The sequence below is a fragment of the Alternaria conjuncta genome (genome assembly GCF_024043145.1).
Source record: "Alternaria conjuncta strain BMP 0040 chromosome Unknown scaffold_8, whole genome shotgun sequence".
NCBI classification, from domain to species: domain Eukaryota; kingdom Fungi; phylum Ascomycota; class Dothideomycetes; order Pleosporales; family Pleosporaceae; genus Alternaria; species Alternaria conjuncta.
In genome coordinates this window covers 1,351,615-1,367,318 of record NW_026250097.1, presented here as the reverse complement: position 1 = coordinate 1,367,318, position 15,704 = coordinate 1,351,615, and the positions used below count along the sequence as shown (strand labels likewise).

Genomic DNA, 15,704 nt, shown 5'->3' with positions numbered 1-15,704 from the left:
ATGTTTGTAACTTCAGCTTGACATCGTCACATCGTGTGGGGAAACAAGGGTTCAGCCTTCGTAGCAGACTGGTAGATGCTAGCGCATTGAGTGGACATGGCTGCTCTGCCGTAATCTTCGCTTCTGTCCGACCAACACCATCCAAACGATCATTGACAAGCAATTCCGGTTAAAGCGCATCGTTCGGAGCAAGCACGTCCGGCATGATCCATGGCGATGGAGTGAATGTCCCTGCCCCTCTCGGTCGCTCGTGCGCTCCGCTGATGCACTTTCCTCCCATCCACCGTACTCGGAACCACCACAACAACGCCCAGTAATTGAGACCAGTCTCCCCTCCACAATTAGCCACGAGCTGCTTCTTCGATAAACATTGCAAGACAGCGCGTCTCCTACGGGTCATCAACGCCTCCACGTCCACCACACCCAGCGCGATACTCGCACCCATACAAGCACGATGGCCCCGGATCTGAACAAGGTGCCAACCAACACAGGCAACACCTCGAGCACGCAGCCAGCTTCAGGCTCGTTGTCACGTCAGACATCGTCACGTCAGGCATCCACACCGGGCTCTAGGCGAGCATCACAGATGGGCCCCCCGCCGCTGCCTCTCGCATCGCCTGGCGGCACCCTACCACCGCCCCAGTCAGCATCACATCATGTACATGGCTTTCCGCCTCTCAGCCCCAGCGCGAGCGGCTACGTCCAGGCGAGCGTCGACTCAGCAGGCGTTCCCATGAGGCACCCACGCCCCATGACACAAGCAGAGCTGCACCTTGAGCTCGAGAAGGAGCAGGAAGCCGTCGTCAACCGTCTGACGCGAGAACTCTCGGCTCTACGCGCACACTCTGCGTCTGTAGCCTCCAACACGTCCATGTCAAGCGCTGCCGACTCCTCCGTCGCACACGCCGAAGCTCCTACCGGACCTATGCATCCCACATCCTCGCGCCGCCACCGCAGCTCCTCGAGCGTCTCCCGCAGCGGCCTACCTCCAGGTCACGTTCCACACCGTTACTCCATCTCCTCCCAGCCTGCGACGGGCGATCCTGCCCAGCGCGACCATCGCAGCTCGAGCGTCGTCAGCACCCCACGCTACGAAGAGGTGGCACAACACAAGGCGGAGCTGGAGGAGGTCAAAAAGGAAAACGAGGCCTTGAAACAGCGCATCCGTGATCTGGAGCGCATGATCAGGGGCGGCAATGACGCCGCTGACGGTCAGAGGGGTCGGAGGGGTGCACCGCAGTCGCAGAGCAGCGGGGTTGGCAATGCTTCTGATACTGTGCAAGCAGCTGCTAATGAGACAGCAGGGGTCCCCTAATAAAGCTGTGAATAGGGTGAAGGAGATGTGTTCTTAGGGTATCTGTGAGAAAGATTGTTAATAGCGTGGGCCAGGCTCACGTTGCATGTGCGACGAGATGGGACAGGAGAGGTCCGGCCATATCTTTACTTGTCGACATGGAGTTTGAGCGATCAGGCATGGTATGCTATGCTAATCGGCATCCATACGGGCGGACATTTTATTCTAATTCTACCATTCTCATCAATCAGTCGATCAATCAATTAATCAGTCGAGCTGAACACAAGACTACTTTTGATGCGATCGCAAAGATAACAACCCCGAATCTCCTTTACGCCGCCCATTACCATCCTTATCACAAACTTTGCTTGTTTCCCCCAAAGACGGCATGACGGGATATCCGTAGATCTCCCCAGGGCTAGACCACTAACGCCGCTGATCCTCACGATATGCACCTAACGGAACAGCATCCCAGCGTCGATCTCGTTGTCCCCTTCTGACGGCAGATCAGCGACGCGGGATGTGTGCATGCACATGTGAAGAGGGGGAAGGCGTGATATACGTAAGTGCAGGACACATTTGTGGCGTGGCGTGATGTTGCGAGAGGTTGGATGGTTGTGTTTAATGCCTCGTTTTTGGTGTGTCGTGACGTGATGTGATGTGGTGGAAGGGACGAGGCGCCACGGCACGGGCGAGGGCATGGGGGGCGTGAAAGGTAAGCAGATAAGCAAAGCGATCGAGCAAGAGCAAGTTAACGCCCCGCCGTGCCGTATGTACGTCATATCTTGTTTGAAGGTGGAACAGAACAGCTTTCAACCTTTAATGGGGGCGGGACTGCATCGGTCGGGGTATTTCGGGGTCGGGATATATACTGAGAGTGTGGAGCATCCATCAACTTTCGTCGCGTTTCGTGGTTGATTTATTGAGTTTGGAGAATATCCTGCGCGGAAGGTATATACATACCTATATTACAACGGACGGTACGTACTTTAATGTCCTTGCTCACTTCACATCACATCATATCATACCTAGGTATCGCTGTGCTTTACGATCCATAATCGAGATTTCTGAAGAATGTTTGTTAAGAAATCAGGAACAGAACACCTACTCTCTGAGCCATCGTACAATATGAACTGGCTGTTCAATCTACGCGATAAATTGACTGGCAGCTTCGAGAAGAGGCGGAGGAGTAGCCAACACGTCGATTCCGGAAGCGATGGTATGTACATGGATAACATATCCCAGCCGATGTAATAACTAGACTTGGAGAATTGTGTATCCACATGCTAACAACAAACTTAGCTTTCCAATCGAAACCAGTAGAAACAACGCCTACGACAACAACAACAACGGCACATAATCCTTCGTCCCACCGTCGTGCATCCGCCTCCCCACCTCCACCCACATCCTCCAACCCGTCAACCATATCTTCAGCACCACAACGGCCACCCCTCCCGCATATACCAACCGACATCATCACCGCAACAGAGAAAGGCATGATAGGCGCCCCCTTCTGCAGCATACCGAGTGACTCGTCCACGACGTCGAGCCAGGGTCATGAATCTGAGGCGAGAGATGTGCTGGGTGAGGGGACGTTGCTGACGAGGGCGGAGGAGGCGTGTGGTGGGGAGGGGAGGAAGAGTAGTTGGGTGGGTGGGGAGAGGGAGGGTGGGAGGTGTGTTATGTTTAAGGGGGTTGATGTTTAGGTCTTTGTTTGGTGGAGTGGGAGGGAAGAGTTGGTGTTGAGGCGTATACACGGAAACTGGATCTTTGAGGGGGATGGTGTACGATAACGTCGAGGTCTTGATTCAGAGACGATTTTCACGTCTCGGTTTTACGAATGGAAAGGATAACGCCCCTTCCTGTCTTTCCTTCTCGTAGCTAGCCCAATTCATGAACATCTTGAAGCGCGCAAACGTAAGAACAAATGCCATGACAGTCCCCTAAACCTCTTCTCAAACCCTCCTACTACCAGTCATCTTCCTATTCTCACTATGCCGCTTCGCCTTCAACGCATCCCGTCTCCTCTTCTTCCACGCGCGATTCAAATCACCCCGATTCTCCCAGAACCACTTCTTGAACTCGCTCTCTGGCTTCTCTTCTTTACCACCACCAGCAGCCGCTGCGTTCTCTTCCTCGTCCTCTTCGTCTTCTTCCGCGACCTCAGCTAGCTTGGCTTTAGCATTTGCGCGCGTATTCTGAGATAGGCGTTGCTCGGCGAGGGAGTCAACGTCGCCCATGTCCTCGTCGTCATCGGCTTCTTGGCTGTTCTTGCGCCAGTCGAAGGAGAAGCGGCGGCCGAGGCCGGCGGTGTCGGGGGTTGGTGCTGCGCTGCGGAGGCCGCGCCATTCAATGTCTCGTTGAGTGAAGGGTGTAGTGGGGGCTTCGTCGATGGGCTGGCCGCGCTCGCCGTCGACTTCCATTGTATCTTCGTTGTTGTCGAAGAAGCTGAAGGATGTGTCGATTGGCGTGAGCTTCTTGGTGGGAGTTGAGGTTGTGCCATCTGCGGGCTTTGCGCGTTTGAACAGCGCTTCGAGGGGGTGGACCTCTTTCTCGGACGATGTAGTTGGCTGGACTTCGGGCGTTTTCCTGCTTTCGACAGGTCGAGCGGGAGGAGATGCAGACGATTCGGCTTCTGATTCTGATTCGGACTCAGACTCGGAGGCAGAAGAGTCCTCATCTTCAGAAGAAGATGAAACTACTGATGATTCGTCCTCAGATTCAGACGATGATGGCGGAGGAGTAGCTTTCTTCTTCTTCTGGTCCTTCGTGGTCGTAGACTTTGCTGTCCCGTCAATCCAAGCCCTTTGAGCCTCCGAGGGCGCGTCTACCAGCTCCAGAGCTCGCCTAGCCTTGGCCTTGCCAGTCTCAGGCTCAACAACGACACCGTCCTCATCTACCCAGCCCTGACCATTGACATAGTCGACTGCAGGCTTCGTTGATAGGGCGACCTGTGGCTGCTTCAGGAAGCTAGGAGTCTTGATGTTCTTCTCAAACTCATGAACAACGACTTCATTTATCTTGGACTTGTTCTTTTCCTTTTTCTCCTTCTTCACCTTCTTCTCGTCCTTGTGCGCAACTTCGGTCGCAGCCACGGGTGTCAGCTTCGCCTTAAAGAGCAGCTCGGCATCCTTGGTATACTTTGAAGGCTTCCGCTCCTTCTTCTCGTCCTTGTCGCGCTTGTCCTTTTTGTCTTTCTTATCCTTCTTATCCTTCCTGTCCTTCTTCGACGGCTCAGTCCAACCGCGCTTGACCCTTCTGTCGTCTGGCAGCTCTACACCTTCCAGCACGCCCTGCTCCCTCTTCTTCTTATCTTTCTTCTCCTTCTTATCTTTCTTCTCCTTCTTCGCGCGCTTCGAGGGGCGTTCGGTATCCGCCACCTCCTTCGCCGCGTCAGCCTCTGCCAGCGCCTTGCGCTTCTCAGGTTTCGCCATCTCTATCCGCACTTTTGCGCCTCTCAAGATTGTGCCGTTGAGCTTCTTCTTGATCTTTTGAGCTTCGGGTTCGGGTAGCTCTACGTAGCCGAAACCTTTCTCGGGGAAGGTCGCAACGGTATGGTAAGAGATATTCTGCGCGGAGGGAAGGACAGACGGCGCGACGTAGACCTTGAGCAGGTCGGGGCGGAAAGGCGTAATGTGCAGGCGGACGACCTTGCTTTCGGGTTGCGCTTCGGAAGAGTTAGGCGCTTGTGCTGCTGGCATTGGGTCGCAGGTTCGCGCGCGTGCGACAGGCGGAGATGACTGTGCGCAAAGACTCCAGGGCGTCTAGAGCAAAGAATACGGGCTACGAGCTTGAGCGACGCCTGTAAGCGTCGTGTAGAAGTGTCGGGGCCGGAGGGGAAAGGAAAATGCTTAGCGCGACAAGGGACCCAGCTGTCTGGTCTTAGCGTGCATGCGGGCGGAGGTTTGGAGCTCCACTCTGACCATTATCATGTCTATCGCGCGATAGACGTCTAGAACCACATCAGATTGACATCTCGTTGGCACTGCAATTGGTCCTTCGCTTGTACAGACTCAACACAATATCTATCCTTGTCACCACCACGATGCGGAAACCGCCATACCTGCTCTTCCTTCTCCTGACCTTTCTATCCTCCCTCTCCCTGTCCCTTGCAGCCTGTACGTCACCCTTTTCTTCGTACCCAGGCACTTGTTAACAACTCATAGCGCGTACGTCATTCTGCAAATGCACCTGCAAAGGCAATAGTACCATCATAGCCCTCGACGCGCCCAGCACGAAGAAGCCCGCCGCCCTCGAATTGAAACCCCGCGCCTCCAAGAAGACATGTAACGATTGCACCCGCCAATTCTGCCTAGGTTATGGCGTCTGCGCAGGAGAGAAAGAGGAGAACGTGCTTACAACATGCTTCCAGAGAGATTCTGCCAAAGACCAGGCAGTTGTGTTTGTCTTCATTGGAGCGACAGTGGGGCTATTGGGGTGGGCGGCGTTGCGGCCTTATGTCGAGGGATGGAGAGAGGTACGTACACGTGAACGAGGCCGACTTGATCGGGAACTGACTGGAAACAGCGTGCACGGGAACGTCGAAGCTATATACCAGTGGCTGGTCAAGGGAACTAGCGAGTTGCAAAACTGGAAATCGTTTGAAGATGCATTGAATGTACAATATGGACACGAAGCGAAGATACCCGAGATGATTCTTGACTCCTTCTCAACTGCTGAAGAACTCCATCATGCATACATCTAATGTGACAGCAATGTACAGGCTGAGGTCGTATATAGTACACTGAAGCGTCTGGCTTCACTCTCCGCTGTCCTTCCTCTACTCTTTCTTCGATCCACCCTTCATGAATCCAAACCAGCCCTTGCCGGTCTCCTCCACCTTGTGCACTGCCTTCTCTGCTGTGTTGTCTAGCGGCCCTCCGACTACTGGTGTCGATGATGTGAAGGTGGATGTTGTGTCGTTCGCCCTGGCCTCTTGTACCGCGGCAGCGATACCTAGGTTTGAGTTGCCTTGGGATTCCTGCCGCTTAATCTCCTCCACCGCCAGCTTTCTCTGCTCTGCGATTGCTTGGTCCTCCTTCCAGTCGCCGTGCAGCCACCACAGCAGCTTGGAGGGCGCCTTTCGCTCTGCCTTCTTCCTCTCCATTGCTTCTTGCTCCTCGGCGATACCTGTGACAAGAGCGGCTTGTGCGGGTGAGGCTGTTCCTGCTGCGACAGCATTGCGGGCGGCTTCGAGGATCCTGGCTTGGACTCGTTCCTCTTCGGCGAAGTAAATTGCTCGTTTCCGTCGGTTGTAGACAATCATGTCGCCTATTGAGAAGACTGCGAGGACACCGACGCAACCTGTTCAGACCATTAGCATCGTTCCTACCGAATGACCAGTGCAGCCATTGACTACTTGGTGCCCACATACCCGTTGCAAATATCAAGCCGTAGACGGTGAATCTATGCGCCGCATCCGCCGCCATTCTGCCGTACAAGTACATGTAATCCCACCTCGTCACCTGCGCCATCTTTGCCCTGTTCGCTGCCTCTCGTAACCGCTTGACCTTCTGCTGTGGCGTTTCGTTTTTCGGTGCGGGATCCGCGAATTGCAGCGTCGTTGCCCGCCCGCCAGGTCTTGTGTGCGCCCATACTCCGGTGGCTGTAAACCGCGTTGACTCTTTCGGTGATTTCGACATGGTGGGCGGAAGTGGGAAGAGCACTCGGAGGATAAGTGTTGTGGGAGGAAGATGTCGTAAAGATGGCGGAGCGGGAGAACGAATGATTCGATGATTTCCAAAAGTCGAGATGGACTAGGGTTCGATGCGGAGATTTCCGCCCATCTGCCCGCTAACGTACATCGTCAACCATAACGCTGAACTACTTATCGTATCTTCTTCGTGTGCGGATCGGGAGCTCGCTGATACGTTGATTCGAGAAGGCAGCACAATTCAGTATGAGCAGTGCAGGCCAAAGATTGCTTCCTTCCTTGCAATGTCCTTGATCTGAGCGCAAACACACGCCATGATCCAACGTGCCCGCCTTCAATTCACACCACTCTTCCGACATCTTAGCATTGGAGAGTCTCCGTAACACCATCAAATAGTGCAGTCGCGCTGTTATCGCAGACATGGCGGAAAACGTCAATCAGAACCTGGATCTGGCACAAATTTTGGCTACACTTGCGAACCTGCCCAAACCGGAAGCTCAGCCAGCTCAAGATCAACAACAGCCATACGAGCCCTATCAAAGTCACCAGGGGTACCCGGAGCCCCAACAGGCATACCTAAATCAGCAAAGTGCTCCGTATCAACAATCAGCTGACCCTCGTTTGGCTGGCCGCGCGCCTCCTCAACATCGACAGCCACCTCCCAAACCACAAGACAGAGTTTCTTCTCCGTTCATCGATCCTTCTACCATCACCGAATGGAAACAAGGTCTCCGCTGTGTGAGCAAGATAGCTTCCCAGAACCCAGACTTTGCTCCTGCAGTTCGCAAAGTAAGCCAGACCATCATGTGACCTCATCCGCAATGCTTACAAATTGCTCAGTTGATGAAAGATCAAGAGTCAAATGTCAAGTCTTGGGAGGCTGGACGCAAGAATCTGATCGACGAACATAAGTTCAAGCGGGAAAACGAACGGACTCATCGAGCTGCGCTGTACGTGACAAGCCGTTTGTCACGACATGTGACTAACGTTCGCAGATCTTTACCAGGTCTCTTGGAAAATACACCCGCGCTTCGTGTACGTTCAGTTACACCCCCTGCTGATGGATGATCACTGACACGGCATAGACACCAGAACGTGAGAAGGAGGAACTAGACCAATATGATGCAAAGGTATATCGAGCTTCTAAAGCTATGGTCGACTCACAAACATCATCACTCAAAGTCTTGGGTGTTCCATTCTTTGGTGTAAAGCCACAGCTGGTAGTTGGCTCTAGCTACGACCCGACAGAAGTCACCGACTCGCAGCCGACACCGGCGGGCGGTAAGATATCAAAAGAGCAGCTTCTCGAATTACAGCGGAAGATGCTGAACCACTTGATGGAGCTGTATGGGGACTGAGGAGACCTCTTTACAGAACGGAGAAGCTTCGTTGCCACAGAACGATCTGTATTCTGCGAGTGCTGATGGTGGGCGGTTGCCGGGCTTCGGACTTAGCTTTCTGATCCTAGACCAAAACGTTCTGTTCCCTCACCATATCCGTTCATTCACCACCCCAAACAGCCTCTAGCTATAAACGCCTCTACAAAGCGACATCATTTCACGAAAATGACGTCACTTGCGCGATCCCACCAGCAGCAGTGGAGAGTAGAGCAAGCGCGAGTGCAAACGCACATCAATCTTCCATTCACTCGTCCCAGTAATTGCCCTCGACGCTATTGGCTGCTCAAGGGCCAATGGAGCTAGTGCCGTTGACCGCAATCGCTCTCATAACAACAAAACATTTACCTCTTTTGCAATCATCAGCTTCCACTCACCTCACCACGCTCGTTGAAGTATTTGATCCATTCCACACTCTTTTCGCTACTCACACTCGCTACTTCCCTCTACCCACTTCAACCCCAGTCGCTCCTTCCGATACAAACGTTCACCATCCAAGATGAACACTGTACGCGCACTCACCATGGTCGCAGTTGCTGGTAAACAGTCTCCAACCAGCGCACTTACCCACTATATCAGTCTTGCTAACGGAAATATAGCAGGCGCTGCCGCAGAGTCTGCCCAATGGAATCCCGCTATCAACCACGTCCTCGCTCATGCTGTAGCTGCACGTGACGACCACTGCGCCGAGCTCCCAAAGCTCTGCACAGATGCAGTACTGCTACGTGGCTATGAGACTACCCTCACCTATCTGTGTCCCGAGAAGACCGAAGGTCCGTCTACTGTCACCGTCACTACCACCAGGACAACCACTGTGACGGGTGATCAGAGCCTGACCTCTAGCGTTGCTCCCGCTCCCGCTCCTACCTCGGACGTCGGAACTGCTCCTTCAGCACAGCCTCTACCCCACAAACCCGTCTCAGCCACTTCGGACGTTGGAGGTCCTCCCGCAGAGGAGCCCACTACCACCGTGATCATCCAGTCAACCGTCCAAGTTACCATCACTAGATCAGTCATCAAGGTCACTCCCAGCTCTACGTCTTCGTCGCTTCCTCCCCCGTCCATCACTTGGTCTTTCACCGCGGTCCTCCCTACCGATGTCAAATCCTCTCATGTCTCGGGCGGATCGTCGTCGGCGTCTCGCACTGAGGTACCATCGATAGTGTCGTCCGTCGGTCCGCCATCATCTAGCAAGAGCAGATCGGTTGGATTGTTTCCTAGCCATACTGTTAGTAGCTCGTCTTCGGTGGCTTCCACGTCTCGGTCAGCTTCCGCGTCTTCGGCGGCTTCCTCGTCTGCGTTGGATTCCACATCTTCGGCTGCTTCGACGTCTTCGATGGCGCGTTTACCGTCAGGTGGTCATCATGCTCCACCTTTCGCGAACGGTACCGCTATCAGCTACACCCCCGGCATCTTCCCCACGCTGAATGCAAGGGATGAAGAGTCCACGATGACTGTTACCTCCACGGTCACCCGCCATGCCTCTGACCATGCATCGGGCACTACCCATGCGTCAGACACCACAACTGCTGCGGCCACTGAGACTAAGAAGGGTCAGGCTGGAGATAATAGGGCCTCGTTCATTGCCTTGTTCTTCGGCGTACTGGCTGCTACCTGGCTTATCTAAGGAGGCGTAGCTACTCCTCTTGAACAACAACATGGTGCTGTAAGAAATGGAAGTTCTGGATAACATGTGCCATGGTGTTACGATGGGATGTGTGAGACGTTTTCACGAATGACACGATATGTACATAGTCATGACGACATGTCAACATAGGGAGAAACTGAACCCTATGGAGCCTGCATTACCAAAAAGTCTTTCTAGTTCACTTGTTTTATCTGAGTGTAGTCTGCAGACCTGTTCGGAAGTTTCTTGCATGAAGTGGCGGTGTGACGGCCCTCTGAAGCATATAGAGATATCACAGGGAAATGAACACTTGATTATATGAGCGTTTCTTGATTCCCAAGTGACGCAGTCCGGCATAGCCTCGGCGATGGCTGCAGCGACTTTAAACAGCGAGCTCTCCAGCAGCTTGAACAAGGAAATGATCAAGCCGTGCGGTAATCTGCTCCAAAGTGGGAGCATCTTCTCCAACTACCTGCTGTGCACCGACAGAAACAAGCCACGGGCGATTGCGTGCCTCCGACTCCAAATTATCGAGCTCCTCTAGAGCCTCAATTAGCTTTGATCTTTTCAGTTCAAACGCTTCGATGTCAAAAACTGCTGAGCCCCATCCGCAATCTTGATAGATCTTTTGCCACGCTCGGAAACGATTGATCCTCCGTCGCCATCCATCAGCACCATCTGAGCCATGGTGCTGTCTCATATACTGAATTGCAGCGGTTGTCTCAGTAGGAAGACGAATGCCTCCAGGAAAGAGGTTCTGCATGATGATAGGATCTTCCAAGATCTTGCGCGCGGGTGGATCGGAGGGATCGTCATCCTCTGAGGGGTCATAGTACGGAACCCATTCCAGGCTTAGGAACCTTGCGATGATTTCATCAAGCACGGTCTCAGCTGGTCGTCTAGGTGCTTTCTCCCATTCATTGCGGTCAGGTCCAACTGAAGACCATTCAATTATTGTTTCTGTAGTCTGTGAACGCTAAACCTATCTGCTCGAAAGCAATTGACATACTGTCCTGAGTGTCATAGATCAAGTCAGTACCGTAATGCCCGCTATAGGTATCACCACTTGCCAACCTCAACATGTGAGGTGGCAGCAGTTTGGTATTCTCGTCGTGGTACCTTTCACCCCACCGCAAATCCTCGACGAAATCTGGGTTACCGGGGTTGTCAAAGTACGTTACGGCTTTTGAGCGGGGGGTCAGTTCGACACCGAACCATTGGTACCCTTCAACGATGTCGCTGCGCATTGCAGGAATTGATCTGATCAGGTCGATAACCTCAGAATCCAGGCCAATTTTCTCGAAGATTGAAGTTGCGACGGTTTCGGAAGAGTGAGGTGGGCGAATTACATCAGATGGGGATATGTAACGCATCGCGACGAAGAGATCGAGGAGATTCGTCAGGCGGGAGATGAAGCCCGCGTGCTTCTCAGCAATGGCCTCCATTGTCGCAAGTGTTGTGGGAATGATGACGAGCTGGTGGAAGTGATGTATGGTTCTAAGGGCCAGGGGTCGTGCGCGTACCTAGGTAGCTTCGCGATCCAATCACCAGACGCGCGACCGCGACGAACAACCTCCGGCTAGCCTTCACCACCACTCAGACGAGCGGCATCGCCAACGAACCTCTCCCCAGCTACACCCACGGTCGAATTTCGCTACTGTACGACCCTAACACGACTCTTTTCGCATATATCGGTGTGCGCGCACCAGAGTCATCCCGCTGACACGACGGCATTGATCGCCTTCGAGATTTGGACACCGCCTACGCTCACGTAACCCTGCGAAGGCTACTGCAACTTCACGACCCCCTCAATTGCCAGACACAGCTGAAAGAATCGGCATCATGGTTGGAAAGAAATCGGGCAGAGCCCAATTGAGGGAAGAGGGTACGGCACCGGGACATCACAGCGCAAATATGGCAACTAACAAGCATGCAGGTCTAGAGCGAACGGACAACAACATGGACCTTACGACATGGCCCCAGGTCGGCATGATCAACCAAAAGAACTACTACACCGAGTTCCTCAAGCGCGACGAACAGTTCCTCGCCGTACGATACCCCAAGGATGAAGAGAGGGCGCGCATAGTACAAGAAGCCAGGGATAAGGATCGCGCACGCGCGTTGGGGGTGCCAGCAACGGAAGGGGCGACACCACAGGTTGCGGACGAGACAATGGAAGATGCCGAGGTTTCCTTCGCATCAAGAACCGACATCTCCAAGCTCATCGTGATACATCCTGGCAGCCAGAACTTGAGGATAGGCCTTGGATCGGACGCACTCCCGAAAACTGTGCCTATGGTCATCGCGCGCAAATGGAAGGAGAGTGAGGACGAGGAGGATGAGGGAGAGCCTAGCCCCAAGCGGATGAAGGTCGAAGGTGCCGTGCCCGCCGATGCGCTGCCTGAGAAGTGGTTCGGAGAGGATGTGAGTATTTGGGTGTTAATTGCACGGACGATGCTAACTTGTGACCAGTTTGCCGATCAGTACATGGCCATGTCATCCGAACTTAGGACGAGGATGCGTTCCAATAAGCGACGAGTGCTACCCAACTCGAAAGACCTCGTAATCAACTTCAACCGAAAATCCCCCCCAGACATCATCTCCGAACACAATGACATCAACCGCATCGAGTGGACAGAACTACCTGCAGATCCCAAGAAGGCACCGGACTTCTTTACTGGGCACGATGCGCTGCGGATACCCGAGAGATCCAACCCACGATACAAGCTGTTCTGGCCGATACGGAACGGCACGTTCAATGAGAAGGACTATCGCGACCGTAATCAGATCTACCATGATCTCTCCAAGATATTAGAAGAGGCTTTCAGGAATCAACTTGGTATTACCAGGTTAAAAGACCTTGTCAACTACAAGTGCGTCTTTATCATACCAGACCTCTACGAGCGACAATACGTCACTATGATACTGGACATTCTCATGCGGGATCTTGGCCTTGGAAAGGTCTGCTTGCAGCAAGAGTCGCTTTCGGCTACTTTCGGTGCTGGCTACGGTGTTGCCTGCGTAGTCGATATCGGTGCTCAGAAGACATCGATCTGTTGCGTTGACGAGGGGCTATGTGCTGAGGAGTCCCGTGTCAACCTCAAGATGGGTGGAGCTGATGTGACCGAGACGTTCATCAAGATGATGCTCTACGGTCATTTCCCATATGCGGACATGAACCTAAAGCGGAGATACGACTTCCTCCTTGCCGAGGAGCTGAAGCAGAAGTTCTGCTCTATGGATGAGGGCTCGGTCACGGTACAAACGTGGGACTTCCATCTTCGCGCTTCTGGCCAAGACACACGGAAGTACACTTTCAAGACGTACGACGAGACCATGCTTTCTGTCATGGTGAGTACCTCAACAATTATGTAAGATGGACCTTGCTAACGAATTCAGGGTTTCTTCAAGCCTTCCATCTTTGAGAACGCACGGAAACTCGAGAACAGGAGGAAGGTCGTGCCACGATCCGTCGATCTCTACGACGGCTCACCCAACGACCCCATCTCGCAAGCACAAATTGCCGTCATCGAGGCCGCAGCCGGTAAACCCGTCGTACCCACCATCAACGGCGCCTCAGAAGCCGTAAATAACACAGCACCCGCCTCGACACCCCAACGCCCCCAGCCAAACCCCTTCAACCTCCTCGGCCGCCTCAACGACAACGAAGGCACACCCCGCTCCTCCGTAGCCGGCTCACCCGGTCCCGAAGGCAGCAACACGCCCAATCCCGACCGCGACACCCCCATGGGCGACACAGACGGCGCCCCCCTCCTCTTCCGCGACCCGATCCACGAAAAGACCAAGCTAGCAGAAGCCCGCGACGCCATCCTCCCCATCCACTCCCTCGACGCCGCGATCCTCGAATCCCTCTCCCAAGGCGCCCGCGGCGACGACCGCAAACTACGCGACTTCTTCGGCGGCATCATGCTCGTTGGCGGCGCGTCCAAAACACCCGGTCTACGCGAGTTCCTCGAGATGCGACTCCGTGAGTTGCGTCCCGGGTACGGTAAAGAGATTCTTGTGGGGCCGCCGCCGCGTGACTTTGATCCGCAGGTTGTGGCGTGGAAGGGTGGTAGTGTGTTTGGGCGGTTGAGCGGGCATGGCAATGATGGCTGGATTAGTCGGTATGAGTATGATATGTTGGGGGCGAGGCTGTTGAATAATAAGTGCATGTTTGCTTGGTAGGATGGAGTGAATAGGGATGCTGTTGATAGGTCTCGCAAGGAAGGTCGAGATGTTTGATCTGTTGGAGGGTGGGTGTAGATGGGCGGGGTACTGGGTATTGTTAGAGCAGCATGGGGTTGATGTGGGATGGTGAGAGTAGACCTTGGGTTATGGGTTCATTCTGGTGGGTTCACCGAAGATGGTATTTCTTGTCGAATAACAATGTGTTATGAATGCCTATTCCTTAACAATCTGCTCCCGGTCGTACTTCTAGTCCACTACAGCGATATTCATGATTGCATGGATATATCTTGTAAGTCGTGATTGTATTTCGTCTCATATTACATACACTAATGTCATAACAGATGAGAACCAGACCGCTTCACGGTGCGACTACCACATCTTGCTCTCTTCGTTTCACCATCATAGCCGATACCCAGTCCTAGTCCTGCACTACGCATATCGCTCGGAAGCCCTCGGGCGTGGGAAGCCCACAGCTTACAACGACACCTCGGCAGGCTCGCAGACCTTCTTGTGAAGCTTCCAGTGCTTCTTCTGGCAAGCTACTGAGCAGTACTTGCGGTTCATGCACTTGGAGCAAGTGAGCAGGTTCTTGCCCTTCGGCCTGTGATCGATACCACAACCACCGCACTCATCAGGCTTGAGGGCCTGGCTGCGAAGTTCCTTGACGACCAGCGAGGTAGAACAGTTCGTCCTGACAGGACTGAAGAGAAGCGGGTCCGGAACATTCAAGCCTCGGTAACCAAGTCCATTGTCGGGCTCTCCAGGCTCAGAGTTGGCCACCTCCAAGAGGGACTTTGACTCGAAGTCGTATGGTACTCCGTTCTTGAAGCCGTTTGGACCGAACAGAGCCTTATGCATCTGGCGCTGAGCGTCGGGCTTGAGGCCGCCTTCGGTGTAGACCTTCTTGAGCATGACGAGGAATGAGGCCGGGAGTTGGCATCCGTGTGTCATGGCACAGGCACCGAGCATGACGTACATGTAGCAGGGGTCGGAGAACAAGTGCTCGCACTGCTCATTCAATGATCCAGTGAGTGGGGCCAGGATCTTCGCCTCCCTCTCGGCGATCATCTTGACAAGATTGCCGGAGTCGAGCCACTTGCGAACCACTTCTTTGTCTGAGCAACCACCGGCATGGATGCTATAGTAAACAGCGTGATCTGCTTCCTCCTCGGTCTTGCCTTGGGCTCGGAGGGCAGCCTTAGCTTCATCCTCGAGTTTGCTGAGTCCAGCGAAGTGTCCCATATCGCTGATGTTGTCAAAGTCCTGGTCCGACTGGAAGAGACCTGGCGTTGTGTTAGTCGATGAGATTGTTTATATGTGGCATGTTTGGTACTCACCGTATCCCCAATGACCCATCTTGAGAACGTAGTGGTTTTGGGTATGGTAAGTGGTGGATAAGTTGACTGAGGTAGCGGTGTTGCACTACTGCGGATGACAGTTGGCGGTGCTGATCTTTGCTGCGGAAGGTGAGTGATGAAGTGAAGACGAGAGAACGCGACATGAGATCAGAAGAGAGTACGCGTCGCGTAACACGTCATATTG

At 53.7% G+C, this 15,704-nt stretch overlaps 9 protein-coding genes across 9 annotated transcripts; 5 read left to right on the top strand and 4 right to left on the bottom strand.

Annotated features, from left to right (window-relative positions):
- Positions 1-586: 586 nt before the first annotated feature.
- On the top strand, positions 587-1,315 carry J4E85_006277 (uncharacterized protein; the record flags this gene model as incomplete). The annotated part of the gene is made up of 1 exon (XM_051470517.1): positions 587-1,315. The coding sequence occupies one exon, from the start codon at positions 587-589 to the stop codon at positions 1,313-1,315; it is 729 nt and encodes a 242-aa protein (XP_051326005.1).
- A 1,934-nt stretch (positions 1,316-3,249) lies between these two features.
- Positions 3,250-4,995, bottom strand: J4E85_006276 (uncharacterized protein; the record flags this gene model as incomplete). The annotated part of the gene is made up of 1 exon (XM_051470516.1): positions 3,250-4,995. One exon carries the CDS (start codon positions 4,993-4,995, stop codon positions 3,250-3,252), a length of 1,746 nt encoding a protein of 581 aa, XP_051326004.1.
- A 344-nt stretch (positions 4,996-5,339) lies between these two features.
- J4E85_006275 (uncharacterized protein) lies at positions 5,340-5,872 on the top strand (the record flags this gene model as incomplete). The annotated part of the gene is made up of 3 exons (XM_051470515.1): positions 5,340-5,412; positions 5,461-5,771; positions 5,822-5,872. The coding sequence occupies 3 exons, from the start codon at positions 5,340-5,342 to the stop codon at positions 5,870-5,872; spliced, it is 435 nt and encodes a 144-aa protein (XP_051326003.1).
- A 202-nt stretch (positions 5,873-6,074) lies between these two features.
- On the bottom strand, positions 6,075-6,936 carry J4E85_006274 (uncharacterized protein; the record flags this gene model as incomplete). The annotated part of the gene is made up of 2 exons (XM_051470514.1): positions 6,075-6,598; positions 6,669-6,936. The coding sequence occupies 2 exons, from the start codon at positions 6,934-6,936 to the stop codon at positions 6,075-6,077; spliced, it is 792 nt and encodes a 263-aa protein (XP_051326002.1).
- Positions 6,937-7,367: 431 nt separating this feature from the next.
- Positions 7,368-8,305, top strand: J4E85_006273 (uncharacterized protein; the record flags this gene model as incomplete). Its single annotated transcript, XM_051470513.1, has 4 exons — positions 7,368-7,736; positions 7,788-7,897; positions 7,943-7,982; positions 8,033-8,305. 4 exons carry the CDS (start codon positions 7,368-7,370, stop codon positions 8,303-8,305), a joined length of 792 nt encoding a protein of 263 aa, XP_051326001.1.
- Positions 8,306-8,867: 562 nt separating this feature from the next.
- On the top strand, positions 8,868-9,784 carry J4E85_006272 (uncharacterized protein; the record flags this gene model as incomplete). The annotated part of the gene is made up of 2 exons (XM_051470512.1): positions 8,868-9,548; positions 9,581-9,784. 2 exons carry the CDS (start codon positions 8,868-8,870, stop codon positions 9,782-9,784), a joined length of 885 nt encoding a protein of 294 aa, XP_051326000.1.
- A 569-nt stretch (positions 9,785-10,353) lies between these two features.
- Positions 10,354-11,416, bottom strand: J4E85_006271 (uncharacterized protein; the record flags this gene model as incomplete). The annotated part of the gene is made up of 2 exons (XM_051470511.1): positions 10,354-10,907; positions 11,098-11,416. 2 exons carry the CDS (start codon positions 11,414-11,416, stop codon positions 10,354-10,356), a joined length of 873 nt encoding a protein of 290 aa, XP_051325999.1.
- Positions 11,417-11,813: 397 nt separating this feature from the next.
- On the top strand, positions 11,814-14,159 carry J4E85_006270 (uncharacterized protein; the record flags this gene model as incomplete). The annotated part of the gene is made up of 4 exons (XM_051470510.1): positions 11,814-11,856; positions 11,908-12,395; positions 12,444-13,322; positions 13,371-14,159. The coding sequence occupies 4 exons, from the start codon at positions 11,814-11,816 to the stop codon at positions 14,157-14,159; spliced, it is 2,199 nt and encodes a 732-aa protein (XP_051325998.1).
- A 477-nt stretch (positions 14,160-14,636) lies between these two features.
- Positions 14,637-15,518, bottom strand: J4E85_006269 (uncharacterized protein; the record flags this gene model as incomplete). The annotated part of the gene is made up of 2 exons (XM_051470509.1): positions 14,637-15,445; positions 15,500-15,518. The coding sequence occupies 2 exons, from the start codon at positions 15,516-15,518 to the stop codon at positions 14,637-14,639; spliced, it is 828 nt and encodes a 275-aa protein (XP_051325997.1).
- Between the last annotated feature and the right edge of the window lie 186 nt (positions 15,519-15,704).